General features: G+C 44.6%; 1 protein-coding gene across 9 annotated transcripts in view; it reads left to right on the top strand.

Moving 5' to 3' along the window:
• The window catches only part of KCNMA1 (potassium calcium-activated channel subfamily M alpha 1), a 665,861-nt gene that overhangs the window by 539,435 nt on the left and 105,091 nt on the right, over window positions 1-21,335 (top strand). For 3 of the 9 annotated variants that reach the window (XM_058671044.1, XM_058671043.1, XM_058671042.1), the window contains exon 19: window positions 7,250-7,423. The exons of the other annotated variants lie outside the window; for them this stretch is intronic. In XM_058671044.1, coding sequence (XP_058527027.1) covers window positions 7,250-7,423 — 174 coding nt within the window. The remainder of the gene's footprint in view (window positions 1-7,249; window positions 7,424-21,335) is intronic. 9 annotated transcript variants of the gene reach the window in all.

Below are 21,335 nucleotides of genomic sequence, written 5' to 3'. Positions count from 1 at the left end.
TTAGTGAAATGTGTTGATCCCCTTTCATGCTGTGAAAGGGGTTCTCAACTCCTCCTGACATCTTCCCACTACCTTGTGCTCTGCGGCTCACACAGACCCTTGACTGTGAGGTTCATATTTGATAAAAATCATAATTGTCCAAATACAATATTTCTGAATTTTGAGGCCATGTCACCAAGGGCATGTTGAATACGTGTGTGTGTGAAAAGCAGAGATACTTAGAGTAAAATGAAGTATTGAACATAAACCTCCCTGTGCAGCCCAAGCCAGTGAGGAAGTTGAAGAAGATGGGTTTTAATAGTCAAGAAACTTTGATGAGACCCTATTACAGTTGTCAATAGGGTTTCCTTGCCATTGAACTTATGCTTCCTGGTGCTCTGCCTGAGAGCAGCTGATCCACACAGTCATTGGTCCAAAGTTGTTATCGCAGGTCTTCATGAGTTGCCTCCTCGAAGGCAGAGCTGATGTAGCCCCTGGCCTTTATCCACAGCTTTCTGATCCTCCTCCCCTATCCCAGCTCTTCCCCTTACTACTACCCTGCCCTTACCTCCTCATTCATTTTCATTCAGTCAACTTCAATGTGTTGTGTTGTATGATCTGGAGAAACATGGAGTGCGGACATGTCATTCATGGAAAGCCCGGGTGAAACAGTTTAACGTTTGCATTTCTTTCCATTTCTTCATAGCTCTCCCAAAAGGAAGGCGATGCAATTCAACTGTCTGGCTAAGGAGCAAGCTTTCGAAGTTCACTGTGGACCCCATTGTCTTTTTCTGTTTAACAAAGCCTGGTCTAATGCTTTATATTTTCCCCCCAGCCTCTAAAAGTTTGCCAAGTGGTGGACTCCTAGTGGGCAAGTCATTTCTAAATTGATGCATTTGAAGGAGTTTTCTTTAACTTCTAATCATTGATGTATCTTTGATTTATTTTTTTCTCCCTCTTTGCTGCCTTGGAATGCGGCCCCTACTCTATTTTAACTGCACACTGGTAGTGATCTATTGTGAGTAAAATGGGTTCCTAGCAGCCCTGAGTCTAGTTTCCCTTGTCTCTCCCTAGAAGAGATACTTCTGTTCTTTTCTGTATAGTTTCTTTCTGACTTTTGATATTTATGTTGCATGTAACAATGACATCATGCCCAACTCCCTCATTCCCTACAACATGGTCCACAGAGTAGCCTGGAGCTGGGGAGTATGCAGAAAGCCTACTCCCTGTCCCCCTGTCCCCGCACCTCGCCTCCTCCTACCATCCACCTTACCCCCAGCCTCTGGCCAGCTTCAGGCAATGTCTTATTTTTTCTATTAGAAAATAAGACTTTGACAACAGTGTGTTTCTCTTGAAGGCCTTGTCTCAGGACTTTTAAGGGACACTGATTAGGTTGAGGTAATTACCACCCTAGTTATTGACGCCTCATCCATTGGGGGTCATCATCACGCTTGCCTTTGGCTAATTCGACTTTGTCTCCTCTGCTGTTGAGCTTGAATTCCTTTCCTGAAGGAAAACACATGCTACATATATGTTCCTGTGCTGTGATTATATATATGACATATATCTGTATTTTATATGTAAAATTGCACAATTTTATGTATACATTTTACGATAGTCCATAGAGAGAGTGATGTGCTTATTATGGCATATGTGCCTCTGTAGCCACAAAAACTCTTGCTAAATAGAATGAACTGGCTACCTGTGGTTGAAGTTATATGCCAACTGCCTTATTTGGGGAAAAGTAAGTCCATAGTACGAATTATTTCCTACAGTCCATGATGTTACTTTGCTTTAAAAAAATAAAGTTTCCCTTCTAGTTCATATCCAGTAAAAAGATACCCATTTCCTAGAGAAGCGTTAGTCAGCCATCTGGGAAGATAACTGCAGGGTGTCCCATTTCATTCATGAGCTATAGAGAAGTAAGTCCTTGTAAGTCTCTGGGCCTCTGGTGTTCATTCAGGGAGTAGGAGCCCATCTCACCTCACCAGCTTGTGGCAGTTGAGGAGTTTTTAAAGCCAGTGTTTTCTTGGGTGACTTAGAGCAGTGTAGCTCTCAGTGGAACCAGTGATGAGCACTAGGGGTTTCCTCATGCACGTTAAAAGATAGACTCCCCCCACCCCTGACCTGCAGACCTGTGAAGTCCAACAGCTCTGGATTTGGATAAGATGTTCCAGCCCTTGGTCTTCTCCCACTCCATTGCAGCACAAGAGACAAGCTGATCATCTGATCTGGGCCATTCTGCGGTATTTACAGGATGTAGATGTCTTCAGCATAAAAACAGAACAGTGGTCTTCTTCAAGTCAATGTGGACTTCTCTGAGAAGTTGACTCTGCAACCCCCTTCATCTGTAGAACACCTCTGAGGATGCCTTGGGGGCATGAGCCATTCCACACACCTGCATGGCTGCCTACTACATCCAACATTCTTTGGGTCAGATGGAAAAACATGACACCGACCTGCAAATGTGCCAAATGTTTTCTCCTTTCCTGTTTGCAGGACTCGAAAGAGTGTTTCCTGGTTCCCAGTGCCACAGCACACAAATGTTTCAATCTTAAATATCAGAGGAGTTTTTCTTCCATGGGTGTTTTAATTTTAGCTGCTTCCTAGTCCATGAGAAGCAGCTCCTGGGTTTAGTCTTGGGGATACTCCCTCCTTTATTGCACTTACTTGGAAAGTGAGTTTGTAATCTAAAAACATGTCTATTCATTGAATGGCATGTTTTACATTTCTTCCACACTAGTCCTCCATGGAGTTTGCTCCATGTGAAACTGAAAATATTAGCTGCACTCCAAGCAGTTGGAATATTCTGTCTGGTTCTCTTCAGTCAGTATTGCTTTGCCTGCCCCTCCAGTCCACCCTGCAAATTAAGACATCAACAATTGAAAATTGGCTGACCATTTGGTTTGTGATGCAGGAGGCAGATGGTGGCTGAGGACAGAATGAATTCCAACTCGCCCTTGCATTCCAGGCTTGGCTGGGAAGTGCTCTGCAGCAGAGAATCTGAGTTTGACAGCCGATTGTCAGTTTGACTCAAGAACAGAGAATTAACGGAGCCATGTCTTCCTAGCATTTTCTTTCTCCCAATCACAAAACCCGAGGAAAAGTGGCCCAGGGGCACATCTGGGAGATCTCTGTGCTCTAAACACTCAGGAGTAAATCAAGAGCTTTCATGATATCCTTTGGGGGAAGTCTTTGATTTAGTTCCTGTACGTAATATTGGGAAGTCGTCCTGGAGCTGTTGGATGAATTTCTACTTCATCGTGTTGAAAAAAAAGCACATCAAAGCTTTCTCTCCAGTGCGAAGTTGCTAGAGTAGAAGGAAGTGAGACCCGGGCTCTGGTTCCTGGCCACCATGTAACATGTTTAAGTCTCCTGCTCTGGTTCAAGAACAAGAACCTCCTGCTGTGGGCCAAAGAGCACCTTCAATCCCTGGGGGCTAAGAGTTCGGATTTCCCCGAGTTGGCCTATAGGGACCCTCACTTGAACAGAAAGCTCCCAGAGCCCTGAAACAGGATGATAAGCAGCTAGAACACTCTCTCCTGCCAGAGACACACTCTGGGCTGCTCCCCATCTCAGGAAGCTGCTGCAGGGCCTCGAGGAGACCTGGCAGCTGCTGCTGACATTGGCTTCTCCACTGGCTTGCGCTGCAGAACCAATGTGCTTTCAAGTGGTCTGATAGGACTCCCTCCCTAGCTCTTTTACCCGCATTGCTGTGGGTCATGAGAAGCCACTGAATTGAAATGATGCTGCATCCATCTCAGTTCTTGGAGCAGGGTCCTGCTCCCGGCCCCTTCAGAGCAAGGCTCTTAAGTTCAGATCCTGCTAATGAGCCGCTCTTCCACCCTGGTCCACTAGATGTCCTCGTAGAGCTGTATGTCACTATTGAACTACCCGCTAAAACTCATTCTTGATGGGAAGCAATGGGTGACTGAAAGAAAATTGGCAGACAGGGAAGAAGAGAGGGTGTCTTGTGTGTCTATGGAGCAGATAAGAAACTCACCTCTGTTTTAACCCAGTAGTGGAACTTTCCAAGTTGCTCCTTAGAATCTAACCTTGGGAGTTTTAATTGGAACTCTTAAAATCAAGTTTGCTTTCTAAACGAAGGATTAGGAACCCAGAGAAAGAAAGAAGAGAAAGTTGAGGGAGAATGAGGGGTGATGATTTCCAAGTTAGATCCATGGCTCAGTTTTACTGCGACTTTAGTTTTCAACTTGGGCATGTAAATTTAGCCCCAGAGTGTCCAATTCTACTGGAACCTAGTCAGTTTTTAGTGGAAGAGACTCTTCATGATGTATGCAATGGTCCAGAGTAGATCTCTGGTGGGTACCCACATCCTTCAGGACGAACGGATCACCCTGGCAAGTGAGAGATCACAGTTGACCTTATCTTTTAAGAAAGTGGACCCTAGAAAGGTAGAAGTGAAGACACCCACCAAGAGGTCAAAGAAAACGTTTTATTCTGCAAGTAGAGACAAGGTGTCTCCCTTCCGGCTGGTGGTCCAGGGTCTCGTCCTTGTGGTTGGTGAAGGTTTGTCACCAGGTGGGACTGCATCACTTTTAACTGCTTCTGTCTTGTCTCTGAGCTTCTCCTGGGTCTTTGTGTGCCTACTTCTGATTATTTGGTTTTTTGTTTTGTGTGTGTCTTTTTTGTTTTTTTAATTTTTGTTTGTGGTGGTGAAGTGTGTTTGTCTTTTGAAATTTCCACTTTGCATTTGGCGTGAGTGTCAAAATGAGAAAGAGTGACGAGTAGCAGCATGTTTTCTTCTTCATGCATATGCTGCTTTGGAATGCGACTGCTTATAATTAACACTTAATCTTGTAGCAATTTTTTTTTTTTGCTGCTTCGATGACCAGTTTCAGCCTGTTCCTGCATGCTAGCAATATGAAACTTTAGAACGATGCATGGTCTCCACAACAGCCAGCCATAACAGGTCCCAAACAGCCCCTGAGAGCCGCTGATCTGATGTTGGATTTCCTCTTGAGCTCTTATCAAGGAGGAGGCTTCCATGGCCCGTTATCACCGGGCTTCTCTCTGACAAAATAGTTTCAAAACTTACTCTATCCTTTTTTGTCCCTCCCTCCCATCATTAAAGATGACATGGATGTGTACATGAGAACTTTCTTTCCACATAAATGTGTCAGATTCTATTATTGTCTACGAACCCAAAATGGCAGCACAGCAATGAGAAGCAGGGACTGTGGCTAATGAGAAGCATAGTGTTTCAGAGTTTGATGGGCTTCTCTTCTGCTGCAGTATTTGATTAAAATTTTTTTTCCAAAACAGTGTATCTACAGTAAAATGAAAGATTCTCCTCATTTCCCATCTCTGTGTAAATAACAAGCCAAGATTTTCAGTAATAGAAATAAGGAAGAGAAAACCAGAGAATGTCCTCTAAGTGGCTCTGCAGATCCGCCTGCATTTGGAATAAGTTTATTTTTCTGTCTTCAGTTGAAGACCTTTATTTCTGGTTTTTCTGACTTCAACTGCTGCTGTTCCTTTGGGCTATCTTGGCATTCACAGCCTACCTTCTAAATCCCTCTGACTCGAATGCTGTAATGGATCAACCTCTCTGTGTCTCTGTCTCTTCGGTAAGGCTAAGCTCTAAGGGATGACATACTCCACACTCAACAGTCGCAAGAGTGTGCGATGACACAGAGAGCTGATGAGCTAGGGTGCTGACAGAGCATGTCACTGGGAATGGGAGCCAGCTTTCCAGGAGTGGGATTGTGCTGAGGAGAGCTCTCATTCATCTCCCCCAGTGCCCGTTCTTCACAATCATCATGTTATCCTTGCTTGACAGATATACTGTATGGCAAGTCATAAAGGTCTTAGAACAGGACTTGACCCACCTGAGAGATTTACACCCTTCTTTCTGGTGAACTGTACATTCAAAGAGGACAAAACCACAGCCCATATTTTAAAATAAGAATGCAAACCTTCTGCACAAAGAAGAGAAAGAAGGAGGGAAATGACTTTCCGACTGGATGGTGTTAGGTGCAGAGGAATCACCGCTGTCTGGGTTGGCTTCACTCTCGGGCTGTGGTGCTCGGAAGAAGCGTGGATTTCTCTCCCATGCTGTGAGCGAAGCGGGTGGTTCATGCCAAGTGATAAGCAAACATGTTTGCCTGTTGTAGCATCAAAATGAGGCACAAAGAGCTGATCTTGTACTGAAATATCAATTGGCCTCAATGGTCAAGAGAAAGAGCAATGCAGGCAACTAAGGAGTCATCCAGTGACTTGTGAAGGCCCAGCAATGCTGTGTGCACATTTCAATGAGATATTTCACATGAAGCCCCTTTTAATTCTTATTTTGCAGTTTTGTAGGTTTTTTTTTTTTTTCACCTGTGTTGACCACTAGTTTCTATACAATGGAACAACAGAATGATTAACCCTCAGCCTGATTGCTTTCTGAATTTCTGGTGGGTGGGAGAGGAAGGCAGATACAAGGATGTGATTCCCTTGGGTTTACCCATGAATAGCTAAATGCATTCCCATAGACCAACATTTCATATGCTTTTGGTGATTTCTTATTTGTGAACTGCCTTTAATATCAGTTATGCAGCGCTAGCCTTGAGTAGCTGCGTTTCTTATATGGACAGATTCGGAGATTTGTTCTGTCAAGAGTGAATTTAAATTCCCCCAGCTATCATCCGGACTCACTCCGGGGAAGTTCAGCAAAGCCATCCTCAGATTCTATATTAACATGTAATTGTTTCACATCTAATTTGATGAAAGCATGTCCCAGGCACTGCCTGATGCTCAGAAATGGATGGAAATTAGAAAACCTCCAGATTACATTTAGAAAATATATATAAAATATAAGTATAAAAATCCACTTATTTAGAAAATATATATAAAATAGAAGTATAAAAATCCACTTATTGTATCAAAGAAGCGACTCATGAACTTGATTGGCAGTGTGTCTATTTTGTCCTCCTGTGTTAATTGTGCCAGGGGGAAATGTTGGTTATGATTTTTTTCCCTCTTTGCTGTCTGTAATTTGCTCTTCTTTTCATGCAAGAACCCAACTGTTTTCAGCCATGCGCTTTTCCAGTGGCCACCACTTTACCAAGGGGAAAATAATACCGTGCAACAGCTGTTTTGATGTACAAGCAAACTGTTACCGACAATCACTCTGCTTTTTTTTCCCTGGGTCAAGACTGTTAATGTGAACTAAGACCTGTGTTAAACCAGTTCGGCTCCCTTCCCGCTGCCTTGCCATTAACTGCCGCTCTTCCTCTCCTCCCATCCAACCTCACGGTTATAGCCAAGATGTCCATCTACAAGAGAATGAGACGGGCATGTTGTTTTGATTGCGGACGTTCTGAGCGTGACTGCTCGTGCATGTCAGGCCGTGTGCGTGGTGACGTGGACACCCCTGGGAGAGCCTTCCCACTTTCTTCTGTCTCTGTTAGTGATTGCTCCACCAGTTTCCATGCCTGTAAGTTTCGCCCCGACACACACAGTGCTGTGTCTGTGCTGTCTGTGCCGTCATCCGTGTCTTGTCTTGTGCCCTGTGATTCCGTGAGTTGATCAGGCTGGTGTTCCCTTCCTAATGTGCTCTTTTACCTGGTACAATGTAGCCCTGCTGCCTGTGTCCCTGTGTATGTGTGAAGGAAGGCCTTCCCTCCAACTTGGTTAACTCCTTGTGCTTCTCCCAGTTGCAGGCTGGGCTATGATATGGCAGTCCCTTCAAACTAAAAAGAAAAAAAAATTTGATCCTGTGTTCAAGAAGAGATAGGTAGTCATGTAAGTGGTACTGTCTTGGAAATGGCTTTAAGCTGGCTTGCATTGAAGGGAGGAAGGAAAAGGCTCATAGATGATAAGGAAGCTCTAGTATTAACTTGCTTTTGTAAAATTCAGGTGCAGAGGGACATGTGGAACTGTGTCTCGCTGACCTGAGGTTCATTCCTCCAGTAATGGGTTTTGTCCTGGAAGCCTTCTGGAGCCTTCTCACTGACACAGGCTGATGGGTTCTAGTGCTACTCTTTAGAAAGGTGACTAATCCAAAGGATTGTGCCATTGATATCGTTTGCTGTTCAAACTATAAATATATGTAGAGAGAGATATAAAATTACATCCCCATCTTGTAGCAGTCATGATTCCAATTGACAACTAATAAGGCAAGTCATGCACCATTTTCTTTGTCTATAGTACAGGTCAGTGTACTTATTTGCTCACATGAGATGTTAAAATACTTCTTGAGGCCATACAACTGGCAGCTGGCAAGGCTGGGCTGGGTAGAATTCTTGAGCTCTTCTCATCTCTATCCTGAAGGGACCCTAGGTGCAAAGACAACAGCTAGGGTTGACACCAAGGTACAGGGAAGTGAGCTGTGGGGGCGCAGTCTGGCTTCATCTTGGCACTGGTGAATGTCACTCCAACCAGTGGAGCTGCCCATCAGCCCAGGGCACAGTTTCTTGTCTGGAAGGACAAGGCTGTAACATGCTGGCTGGAGAGTCTTTCAGAACAAGGAAGGAGCCAATCTGGCTCTGAACTGGGACCCTGTGGTCATGTCTTGATGTTGGCTGTCCCAACTAATCGCAGCAAAAATCTGTGTGCCAAGCTGGGGGAGCCCATGATGCCCAGTGTGTATAATTTCTGTGTTATCTGAGGGAAACCATAATTGGAGGGATTTCTCAGCTCTGGAATTTCATCCAAGCACTGATGAAGGCAAGGAGGAGAAGCACTTGGGGTGGGACTGTCCTGTCCTCTTGGAAACCTTGTCTGCCTGGCATTGTTGTCCTGCGTGCCCCTCAGCATCAGTCCCCACCATGGAGCTTTAGGCTGTATGCTGAAGCCTTAACTGGTATTGACAGCTCAGGGGGCAACTTGCCGTCTCTATTTCATCCATCTTCCCGCCGTCGTCACTCTGGCAAATGAAAGCAGGTTTCAGCCATCCTTGTGTGAGACTACTCACCTTTGACCATCAACAATAAGTTAGAAAAGCCCGTTCAGGAGCCCCTTCCTGTGCCCACACAAGCCCTTCTCCCCATCAAAGCATGCCTGCTGTCTCCATGCAGAATTCCCCTGGCAAGTCTCCCATAGCCATCCCTGGGTGTCCATTGCTGGGGGGTGGGATGGCGCCCACTTGACAGAGCGAGTTGACTCAAAGCACGGTGGTGAGAGTGGGCTTTTCATTAAATATGAGCAGATGTGAAATGTAGAGGGTTTGACAATTAGGAGTGGCAGGAGAGGGGTCCTTGAATCAAAGTGAGGTCAGATGGGCGGATCAGATTACTTCTCTTACATTCTTTAGTTGTTCTGAAAATCATCTTGAATTAGTGTCAGCAGAGCCATGATGGGTTTTGCCCTTTGTCTTTGATGCTGGGGCTGTATTGTTTCCCAAGACACTCATTAAAGGTCATTATAACATTATGGGGCTTGCTTTGGGCGCAGTTTCCCAGTTGAGCCAGTGTGCTCCAGAGATGGCCTAATTCGTCTCTCCCTTGCCATTCATCCCCCTCTTTGGCCTTTTTTTTTTTTTAATTTATAAGGGTGAGAGATTTCCGTTTTCAAGGGATGTTCAATTGAAATACAAAGTCCTATTAATGTGTTTTCTGAAGTGGGAAGAGAAGTTGCTGGCTCCCAAAGGAGCAGTCATATATTACAAATGTTCACACAATTTGAAACACCTGCCGTTTTGAAGCACACCCTGCCGCTGCTCCCTGCTGGGTGGACCTCCCTTTTGGGGACAGGACCTTTGATGTGGACCTATTAAGGCCAGTGTTATTGCCATAGCTATCTCCTTCTGTTGGTTTTAGGAGGAGATAGAAGACCAGCCTGGGTTGGCAGTAAAGAGCTTCAGAGAAGGTCTTTGGAATTCGGAAGATAAATAATATATGTGTCTCAAAACTAAGAGAGAGAGATAAACCAAGAAGAACTTATTTTTTCCTCCAAAGATTTATGACAGAGAGAGACCCATCTTCCACATACTTGTTTACTCCCCATACGGCCACAACAACCTGGACTGGGCCAGCCCAAAGCCAGGAGCTAGCAACTGAATCAGGATCTCCCACTTGGACGGCAGGGACCCAAGGATTTGAGCCATCATTCACTGTCCTCCCAGGCACTTTTGTATGAAGCTGGAATAGGAGCCAGAATAGCTGAGATTTGAATCTGTACTGCAGTGTGGGATGCAAATGTCCAGTTGCTTAGTCTGCTGTGCCACAAAACCAGCCCTGTGGTGTGTGTGTGTGTTTTCCCCTTTATGAAAGAGAGGTTTTCCATGAACTAATTCAGTTCACAAAGATTTGCACCAACCAGGGTTGGTCCAGGCTAAAGCCAGGAGTCAGGGACTCAGTCCAGTTCTCCCATGTGGGTGGCAGAGACACAAATACTTGGGCCACTGCCACTGCCTCCCAGGGTGCTCATTAATAGGAAGGTGGAATTAATAGCAGAACTATGACTTGAACCCAGCCGTTCCAGTATGGCATGCAGGCATCCCAAGCGGCATCTTTAGACCATTTCACACTTGGCAAGACTGAGTTGTTCAATGTGGTAGGCTAGAATTAGTGCACATAGCGTCATTTTCTGATCATTTCAATTTTGTTTCCACTTCAGTCAGCCCTGGGCAAGAATGCCAACTCTCCCAAAAGACACCACGGTGGCATGCATCTGGCTTTTTCAAACAGCCCTGTTCTAATACTTTCAAATGTTAAAAAGAAAAGCATAGCAGCACACACACAGGTATAGATGTATATTCTAATCAGCTACATTTCCTTTCCATGTAACTTGGGCCTCTCTCTTTAGAAGGTTAATCTTGTTCTTTTAGTCTTGCCTGATATCTGATGGCTGCGTGTAATAAAAGAGGACAATTAAAATTATGATTCAGTGACAGCCTAGGACTCTATTGATTCAAACCTGCTGAGACCTGCCTGCCATGATTCTGGTCGCAAACTGTCAGTAACCCTGGCATGAACAAATTAATCATGTGGTAGAGGAGAAACAGATCTTTAGACTTGTACTTGGAGCCAGTTTGAGCTGCAGTACATGTGTGATCACTCACACCAACCTTTCAATTTACTAATAGTTTAAACCTGCACGATTACATGTACCCTCTTGCAAGCAACTGTAGCAAATTTTAAATTGTGCATGACTTTTATTTTGGGCATAAATATAATAGAAGGAGGCATCCCACTCTAATGGTTAGGCTGAGGGGAGAAGTCCAATGCGATTAAGTTGAAGGGAGACATTCCAAAATCGGTTTAAAGTAATCTGGAGCCTTGTCAGATAATAAACAAAAATCAGCTTATCCCGAGCCGCCTTTGGTTTGTCCAGGCAGAGAATTAACATTGTCGATAGAACTAAAGGACTCCAGTGAACTAATGGCATTTTAAAGTCCATAAAATCAGATACGAGGGCAGGGGTGAATACAGCTTTAGCTAAGGGTCTATAATAGGACACACCCTATGTGGACTGTCTGTAATGCCTGAGAAAGGGAGATTTCATTTAATCTGCTGTATTTGCAAAACATTAGCCTATAATGACCTCATTCCTTTTATTTATTTTGGGGTGCCACTCTCAAAGCTCCCCCATCCTAGATTTTATTGACCTCTGAACCCTCATACCAATGGCCTCCTCTTCCCCTCACTACCACTGATGACAGAGAAACATAACTCAGTCAATTTAAGGAGAGTTTGTGTGTGTATGTGTGTGTGCAGCTTAAAGTGTATACAGAATAATGTACAGATTTATAGGGCATAATGTCACATTTCATACATATGTAAACTGTGTAACAGTAAGTCAGGGTCATTAGTATCTCCATCTCCTCAAACATGTACCATTGCTTTGTGGGAAACAAATATTCTAATTCTGTTAAAGTAGGCTTTGTTAACTATGGTTGCCTTCCTGTGCATCTGGTCTTCCTAACCTAACTCTGCACCTGTTGTTCCCACTGGCCTTTCTCATGCCTCTTCCCCACATTTCTTCCCATTTTGTTTTTAAAGATTTATTTAGTTTTATTTGAAAGGCAGATTTACAGACAGAAAAAGAGACAGAGAAAGAGAATATCTTCCATCTGCTGAATCACTTCCCAAATGGCCGCAACAGCTGGAGCTGAACTGATCTGAAGCCAAGGGGCCAGCAGGTTCTTCTGGGTCTCCCATGAAGGTGCAGGATATCCCAAGGCATTAGGCCATGCTCTACTGCTTGCAAAACCAGACCATTAGCAGGGGGCTGGATGAGAAATGGAGCAGCCAGGGCACAAACTGGTGCCCATATGGGATGCTAGCTCTACAGACTAAGGATTAGCCTGTTATGCCACCATATCAGCCGCTTCCTCCCATTTTCTCACGCACGTACTCATGGTGTGGTCTACCTTCGCTGTCTTCCACTCCAGTACTCACCACATATATTTGCACCAAAATCACCAAGAGTTTTTGGCTTCTGCTCTGAGCTAACCATGGCCCATAGATCTTGATTTGGCCATTTATACTTGACTACAGAGAGTGAAAATAGACAGATGGCCCTGGTTCACCAGGTAACCATTCCCTTTGTCTCTGTGACTGCAAGGGCCCCTACAGGGTGCTTTTGTTAGTGGCAGAAGCCAGTACCTCTCACTGATGCCATGGTAGCCACACTGAGTCAGCAGCTGACTGGAAATGCACCTTCCTATGTGTGGGCCATGGTCATTTTGGATACAGTGGTTAGCTCCTTAAGTCAGCATCATCAGACACAGTTCATGCTGGGGCAACATTTCCTTTCAAAAGAACCCCTTCAATTGTACATCTCTGAAGAGTTGCACTGAAACCAGGTCTCTTCAGAATAGCTACTTTTTTCTTTTCCTTTTTTAAAAACTTTTTCCGGTTTAGTGTCAGGGAAGTACTTGGCTCACTTTTGGCAGCCTTTCTGTGCCCTCCCCTTACTGCTCCACCTCAAGAAAGCATCAGAGAAGCCCTCGTGGCAAACCTGCTGTGAAGAGGCACTACAGACAGGTGCAGGAGAGAAGGGACAGCAGACAAAAAGCAGTTGATATTCCTAAAGAGATGGTTTAAAACAGGATTGGGAAAGAAGTAGACAAGTCAGCAAGCTGGTGGTAGTGAAGGGATGGCTGGTTTGTGTGTGTCACATCCCTGAGACACCTCTTTCCAGGGTCATAACGCTAAAGTAAGCAACTTGGCTCTTTGAGGAAAAACCGCAGAAGACCTTGGCATGCCACACGAAGGCTGAGCAGAGGTTCTTATGCAAGGTGACATGGAAATTATGTTTACATTTTTATTTCGGGACAGTGGCCGGTGGTCAGAATACTCCCCCTGACAGCTCCTCCCACCAGGCAGAAGATCTCTCCTCTTCCTTCTGTGGCGCAGGACAGATGTGGCCAGTTAGTCCCCCATCTCCCTTCGTACTCCACTATCTCAGGTGACAGATGCCAGGGCCAGCCCGCCTTCCACTTGAGCTGTCTTGTCAAGGCTGTGCCTTAAGCCCAAATCCTGACCTTTACTGTATGAAATAAAGTCCTGATGAACAAGCAGAGGTTTGAATTAGAGCAGGCTTGGAGCAAATGTCAAGTCCATCTCTGGCTCCCTCCTCCACCTGCACCAGGGCCTGGATTAGACCCAGTCTGGAGTTGGCAGTGCCTTCGGCTTTATGGGTCTGGGGAGACATAACTTATTAACAAAGAGTTATTAAATTTTTATCAATTTTACAACACAATGTAAATGCTTCCTATGAATCTACATTGTATTCATTATCATTTAAAACGTTAATGAAGTCAAAGTTGCATTTAATTTCTCCCTAAATGGACCTCTGGGAAAAGGCATTTCGAAACATCTGTGGGAGCTGCAGCTCCTGGAGCCGGGGACTTCCCCAGCCCATATTCAGAAGAGCCTTCTGAGTTGATTGCTGTTGCATGGCTGTGGCTAATGTGTTGTGACTGAGCATGGGCTGAAATCAGACCGATCTGGCATAGGGAACTCAAGAGGGCCCCGTGGGGTGGCGGTGCAGGCTCCCCCACTTCCTGCCTTCCAGTCCCATGCAGGTAAGTGAACTGTGACTCCTCTGCTCTGTGTCACGTCTTGGGATTTTCCTTTCCCATGTCGTCCCCGTCGCTTCCATCAGGTACTTCCTTCATCAGACGAGGATGCTTGTCATCTGGCCCAACAAATTGAGGACATTTGCCAGCATGCTGGTTGTCAAGATGGTAGCGTTTGGGATCCCTGACTCCTAATTAGCTTAGAAGCCGTGGGCACAGAGCAGCCCACTGGGAACCATTTTCTGAATGGACATTACAGATAGTGCTTCTTGGCGAGGAGAGAAAGAGCGGGAGGCAGACACAGTGGCTGGAAAATTGCTTTAGTTTGTTGAGACTAGAGTGATGCTTCTGTTTTGTCTGAGCAGATACTGGCCAACCTAGCAGATCTGTAATTATGAAGCAGGCACGGGGATTCACTGCCTAAGAACTGAAGCATATGTTCTTGGTAGTACTAGGAGGTAACCCAGTGGCTGGAATTCATGTAAGTGCAACTTAATGTAGTCTCTTTATCTAGGTAAGAAATTCTGCCAACACAGCAAGGATGCACGTGCCTGTGGCATTGCAGACACTAGTCTGCATGATTTGCAAATGTTGTTTAACCCTTCTTATGAGACAGTCACCATCACTACCTGGGCTGTTGTAAAGGAAGGTGTCTGTGAAGGCACCATTTCCGTATGAAACAACAGTCCTAGGTGTTGGTTGCCTTGCCCAAGGTCACACAGGAAATGGTCAGGCTGCATTTCAAATCTGGCTATCGCCAGGATCCAGGCTGTTGTTCGGGATTGGCTGATATCCACAGGTCCCTGAATCTCCTACAGGAGAAAATGTGAGAAATCCACTAATGCAATTCGAGTCACGGCTTCCTGCAGAATGGCTGGCTCCTTGGTCACTTGAGGCTTGTGCAGGCAGCTGGGAATCCAGGAAAAGGAGTCCCTTGAAAGGTGTCGTGGGACCCTTTGGATGTTGATCTTATTCTATGAGGGCACCTCATATGGGAAATGTAATTAAAAAATCATTTTTTTTCTTTTTCCTGGTAGAAGGTGTCTGAGCAAAGAAACAGCCCAACAGCTTTGTTGTAGGGCTGTGACAACTGCCCAGGGAGCAGGACCTGGTGATGTGAACTTGAAAATTGTCAGCTGGTGGGTACAGTTGACCCTCTTTGGGAAAGAGAAATATTGGGAAAGAAGATCTAGAGACAACGTATGGTTAAACAATGTATGAAAATCGCACAGGCAAAATCCCACCCACATGTCAGACCAGGAGAGACAGAGGTGCCCCCACACTGAGTGTCAGCAGTACCCAGGGGGCACTTCTTATCACATTGAAGTTTACAGACCCTTAGTACCGCCTAGCTGGTTTTTTTTTTAATTAGTTGTCCTCATCCTGTTTATTCTTCTTGAGACAAGAGGCCAAGTGCTCTCTGCGCTCCCCAGCTGTGCCAAGCATTCTCATGCCTTTGAATGACTGAGTCACCCTCTGCTTTTTGTCAAGGTTGAGCTGGCCATTTCTTCTGTACGGCTTAGTCCATGTCCACATATGGCCTGAGACACTTCCAACTGAGAGAACAAGTCCAGCAGGGATGCTACAAAGCCAAAACCCTGCGCAGGTGTTACTGAAAAAGAGGGAGCCATGACCTGCAGAGAAGAGAGACAGGAGGTGCAAATGAAATCAGGAAGCGTGCTAGGATTGCAGACAGTGAGGAAGGGGGTCAGGTCTCAGGGTCTGAAGTCTTGGGATGTGAAAGTGAAATTTGCTGGCAGCCTCATTGCATCCCTGATTCCTTCTGTTAAGATGAAGGTGGCAATCAGGTAGGGAGATGCCGCCTGCCTTTCCTCCATGCCAGGGAATTCCCTAGCCATTCCCTTCACTGTACTGTGAGCCAACTGAGCTCATTGGCAGTTAACGACTGAAATTCCAGGGAACCTCAGAGCAGAGAAAGAAATATGCGTGTGTTTTCTGGAGATGTTGGAAGTCTATCCTGAGGCGGGGACCATAATTTTATATGTTCTAGTGGCTCCCCAGCCAGTGATGATTGTTATAAAAAGACTAATATTTTACCTGGGCATGGTCTTGCATATGTCTCAAGGCATTGGCCTCATCTCATTTCACCCAGTAACCTGAGAATAGACAGTATTCTCTTGGTGAGTTCCAGAACTTCTCTATTCCTAATTTTTCCTTCTTTATAAAAATGGAGATGATAATAGGATTATTATATGGAATAGTGTCGAGGATTAACCATGTGATTGCATAAGAAGTTCTGTCCAATGTTGAGTGCAGTGGGTTCGTTAGTACTACCTTTTATCGTTATCCTCATCATCCTTTATTAACACATGAAATAACAGAAGAAGGAATAAACTTGACCAGGATCACGGAGTGGATAGATGGCTACATCAGAGAACTGCCATCTTACATAATATGGATGGCAATAATAACGATAAAATGTTTTAACTGTCACTAGTGCATCTTTTTCCCCCAAATTATTGAGTCTTGTCAAGTTAGTCTTTTAAAGGACACATCAACTCCGGGTGGGGGTAGAGGGGAGCAAGGGTAGTGATTCAGACTCAAACAGCTTAGTGAAACAAACTATAAAATTAGAACTGAAATATTTTAGTTAATTTTTAGTCATAGTGTTCATAGAAATAATCCAATGAAAATGTAAAGGGGTAGCTAATAGTCCCTGGAGGTCAATGTTGCCTATCCAGAAAGTATTGCAAAATTTGCATATAGAAGAAAAGAACCGGAAGTCCTGCTTCCGAGTTTCCTTTCAACTCAGACTCTGATTTCCCTGATGCAAACAAAACCCAGAAGCCCTTGTGTCAATCCTTGCTGGCATAACTCTCCAAGATGGCAACATCTACTTAGCAAAGCTTACTAGGTCCTGGGAGGAAAATACTGAACTCTTTCTAAGGTAGGCATCCCCTCATGTATCAGGGCTATTATCAGCTTTCAGGCTTGGAGCTGGAGATGAGGGGGACGCAGGTGGGCACCCCACCAGGTTCTTGCACGTGTGTATTTTCTCAGTTCTCTTAAAGGTATCCTTGGATTTTCTTCAAGAGTGTACAGACATTTGTTTCCTTCCCAGGGGCCTATGATGGTCCTGACAGCATGGACTTGAGCGTCATGCATAGTCAGAACGTTGTTAGCCACCGAAGATGTCTAAGCCCAGCTCCCTTGTGGTTCCTCTCCAAATGGGACTCAACTCCAAGTTGCCTTCCTGACCATGTTTTGCTCTACCTTGTTTTGTTACCGTCACATTTCCAGGACACTAACTTTTAGAAGGCTTTGTCACCAAGTGGGGACACCGTTCTCCAGGCAAAAGGACCTTTTTAGCTGCTACAGTACATATTTGGTGGATTTATTTTTAAATGAAGGGACTTCAATAAAATCATGGAAAATGAACTTGAAAGATAATTTTATATGGGTGCAGAAAAACGTTGTAGCCAGGTGTTAACTTTGTCATTGTGTGTCTTTCCCTTGAACTTTTTGAAGGTGCCTCAATTTCTTAGCTTTTCTCTCCAAATCCTTGGTAGGGTCTTCTAGGGGACTAGGGTCTCTGGAAAATTGTGCTTTGGGGTGTCATCACACATTCTTCTGAGAGACTTGCATCTGTGACTTGTCCATCCCTCAGATGTTCCTGGAGACAGGAAGCCTAATGGTTTCTTGGGTGCTGCAGGGAAAAGTGGGGAGCAGGCTGGAAGGGAACACATGGGAGGCAGAGGCAGCATGCCTTGTAAGTGCTGGCATCGTGTTTTTGCTTGATGATGATCTTATCCTCAACCATCTTTGAGGTATGATTAATACTGGGACTCCCCAACATCGCCTTCCTTAAATTCCTCATGAGTCCACGGACTCTACTTCCTGCTGATTTTTTCGTTGGTATGATTAGTACCAGGAGCAAGGTTGGTACTGGGCTCAAGTCCTCCACTCAGGTGCTGCCGCTCCTTTCTTTGAACAATCCTGATGTGAGTGTAGTTCTATGGTTTGGTTGCATGAGTAGTGATACACCATTCTACAGTATCCCACTGTCCTACATACTCATCCATCCTACTGATGGCCAGATCTCTCCACACTACATTTCAGGCTGTGTCGCACAGTCACCATTGTGCTTTGGTTAATCTCCCTTGCCACCAACCTACCTCCATTGATTCTTTGAAAGCATAGCATTGATCATACTATATCATCCCATCTTAAAGAAGGAAAATACATTGATAGTTCCCTGTTTTCAGTCGTACACCTTCTCTTGTTCACATGGTGTTAAAAGCCTTTCACAGTTTGGCTTCAGTTTTTCTATGTTCTTTCTCCACATAGTTATCCTCAAAAATGGTTTCTTAGTCTATTTCTGAAACTTTTTTTTCCTGTGCTGGGTTCTCTCCCTCCTTGCTTGTTTCAATTAGAGGTTCCCTTTCCTTTAAAGTGGGGACCAGCCAACTATGGACCAAAGGGCAAAGGTGGCCCATAGCCAGTTTGCAAGTAAAGTATTATTAGCGCACTTCTACTCCTTTATTCGCACATCATCCACTTGAGCCCCAACAGCCAGTCTAAGTAGCTGCAACAGAAAGCATGTAGTTCGTGACTCCCAAAGTATTCACTGTCTGACCTTTTAGGAAAAAAAAATTGCCAACCACTCCCTGGAAGCTCAATAATTGCCACTTCTGTGAAATTGTCTTGACTGGCCCGTTCATGACCTCAGATCGAAATGAATCAGTTTCTCTTTTGTGAGCCTGTGACACTTCACATAAATTCCAGCCACAGAGGTTTAAATGTTGAGTTTTTTTTAAATGTGAACAACAATAACAGCAATAACAACAAAAAAGTGCCATTGGCCCTTGAATTCTCCGCACACTGCAAGCACAGGAGCCAAGGTACGCAGTGGGAATTCAACATTCACCTGCTGAATGACATGTCAGCTTTGTCAGAAATACACCCCTGGAGCTTATTAGACCAGTCTGGAGGGAAAAGATGGTCTCAGGGCTGGCTCTCTTCCTTCTTGCCCCCTTATTGCATCTTGGTTGCTTAGCAGCGGATCCCTTTGATACCTGAGCATTTGTTGAATGAATGCAGCTAGAACTGACCATTGCTTCTTCCAAAGGTGCCATCTCCTCTGCTCCTGCCCATAGGCACACAGTGCCTGGACCTGGGGCTGGACCCTTTCTCATGTCATTGTGTGTCCCTGTGTGGGTCTGTAGGGATGTATGTTGAGTGATCAAGACAAACTCTCTCCCGGTGACCTCACCTTGCCTCTTGGGGCCATGATACTTCCATCTTCCTCAAGCTCTTGTCATGCACCTGAGAATCCTCATGGACTTGAGTTTATTGCTACTGCTCTGAGGCAGGGCTTACACCTTTCAGGAGGACCCAGGCCCAAGCCTGCTCTCTTGATAGGCTGCTGCTCTGCTACATCAGGAGTCTGATCTGAGCAGACTGGCAACCTGCTCATTACCACACACACACAGACTCACTCAAATATGGGCACCCTGAATGCCACCAGACCTCACCGCCACCTTGACTTGTGTTTGATATTGCTCCTGGTCACCCTGGTTCTCCATCACCCATGGGTGCCAGTTGAGACTGGAGGTATCCTTTGCCTGAATCCAGGTCTCTCCTAATCAAACACTGGACACTTGGAAACATCTGGACATTGGAATCTCTTCTTTCCTGAGGTTTAGTAAGATGGAAGAGCTCATCTCCCTTGGAAATAACAAAGTGTGTGTGTGTTTAATGGAACACTGCTGCCTGGGCCCTTTTGGCTGTTACTGTTGGAGATTAAATCTCAATAACTTTGAAATTAGAGTGGACTTCCCATCAGCTGAATGGACCACGATGCTGACCTCTTTCCCAGAACAATCCAAGAAGGCTCTCGCTTCTGTGGACACCCTGGGATGTTATCAGCATGGAAGTTTTGCTGAAATCAACTCAGGGAATCAGCACCATGTAGGAACTGTCATTTTTCCATTTACCGGTGCCCTTTGATCCCATTTGGACTTTGTTTGTTCCAAGTAGAAAATACAGTCCTGATTGCATAGGTCTCTCCATTGGAGTCCTCTTGTATTTTTATTATTATTTTTTCTAGTAGAGATCAAATCACCATTGTAAGCTGAGCGATCATTAGTTATCGCCACTGGATTTCACAGCCTGCACTTTATTTCTGCTCATACACCACCACCAGCCCTCCCTGGTGTGTAGCACTCGCTCGCCGTGAAGCTCTGCTGAGCCTTTCGTGGGTACTTGGGTGTTAATTTATTTCACAGTTTCCTTTGCAGATATAATCAGAGTCACCTATCACATCCCTGCTTCTTCTTTTTATTGTGTTCCTTTGCTATCATGTCGGTGTGATCTTTTTCTGAAAAATGACAGGTGGTGTTTCGCTGCTCACGGTAGCCATGACTTACGGGCTTGTGGCTTCTCGGTTGCCATTAAAAAATATACAACATTTTATAGATGTAATCTCAGTTATTTATAACTCAGGTCTTGTTAGATGAGAAAATTTCCTAAATGACATCTTGGTTTAGGTGCATTTTTTTTTAAAAGGGAACATATTCTTTGCAAAATGTTTTCCTCTGAATTGCAAATGAAGGTAACGTTTCAGATTTTAATGTCTTTCTCCTCATCTCTCAGTACATCGAACTGTGTGAACATTATTTTCATGTAAGTGATCCGGTCGTAGTGTTTAATAAGATAATGTTAGAACAAAAAGAGCTTTCTCTTTTGATTTATTTGGTTATTTACTGGGTGGCTTACAGTGCTTTTACACGTTAGGATTGGTTTGTCAACAATTAACATTCTGGGTTTCTGTATAACCATACTTCAGGTAATAGAGGATTATTAAACTGCAACCAGCGTGTTAGAAATCTGCCCACTGGTAATAAAATTCTTATGTACAGCAGCTGAGAAATACTGCTGTGTATTTATTCCTAGATGGCAAGATAGATGGCCACAAAGAACTGAGGGACCCAAATGCAGGACAGCCAGCAGGTGGCGCTGCGTCTCTGTAAATGAGACATTCCTCTTGGATGGTTTCCTGATTCTGTCCCTGAACCCACATGCCCTCCTTCACGTCCTGAAGCATCTAAACCCGGTGCTTTTATGCTGTCATTTGACTCTATATACATATGAGAATAGTGTCAACAGTTCATATTAAAAAAAGGAATTATAAGTTTATTTGGGGGCAACATTTCCGTGTTTTTGTTTTTGTTTTTTCCATAATACACAATTTGCCAGTAGTTTGTAAAGACCCCCTCCTACTTCTCCTAAAATAGTACTTCTCAGTTGCTAACACTGCATGGAGATGGCTTGTTATGATAGCTCAGATCGTCCTAGTTGTAAATATTAGTAGGTCTTTACAAGATCTCTTCAATGATACCAGCTTCTCACCATCAGGTCT

Source organism: Ochotona princeps, chromosome 13 (assembly GCF_030435755.1).
Source record: "Ochotona princeps isolate mOchPri1 chromosome 13, mOchPri1.hap1, whole genome shotgun sequence".
NCBI classification, from domain to species: domain Eukaryota; kingdom Metazoa; phylum Chordata; class Mammalia; order Lagomorpha; family Ochotonidae; genus Ochotona; species Ochotona princeps.
The sequence above is the reverse complement of the archived record's forward strand: the minus strand, read 5'-3'. Positions and strand labels throughout refer to the sequence as shown.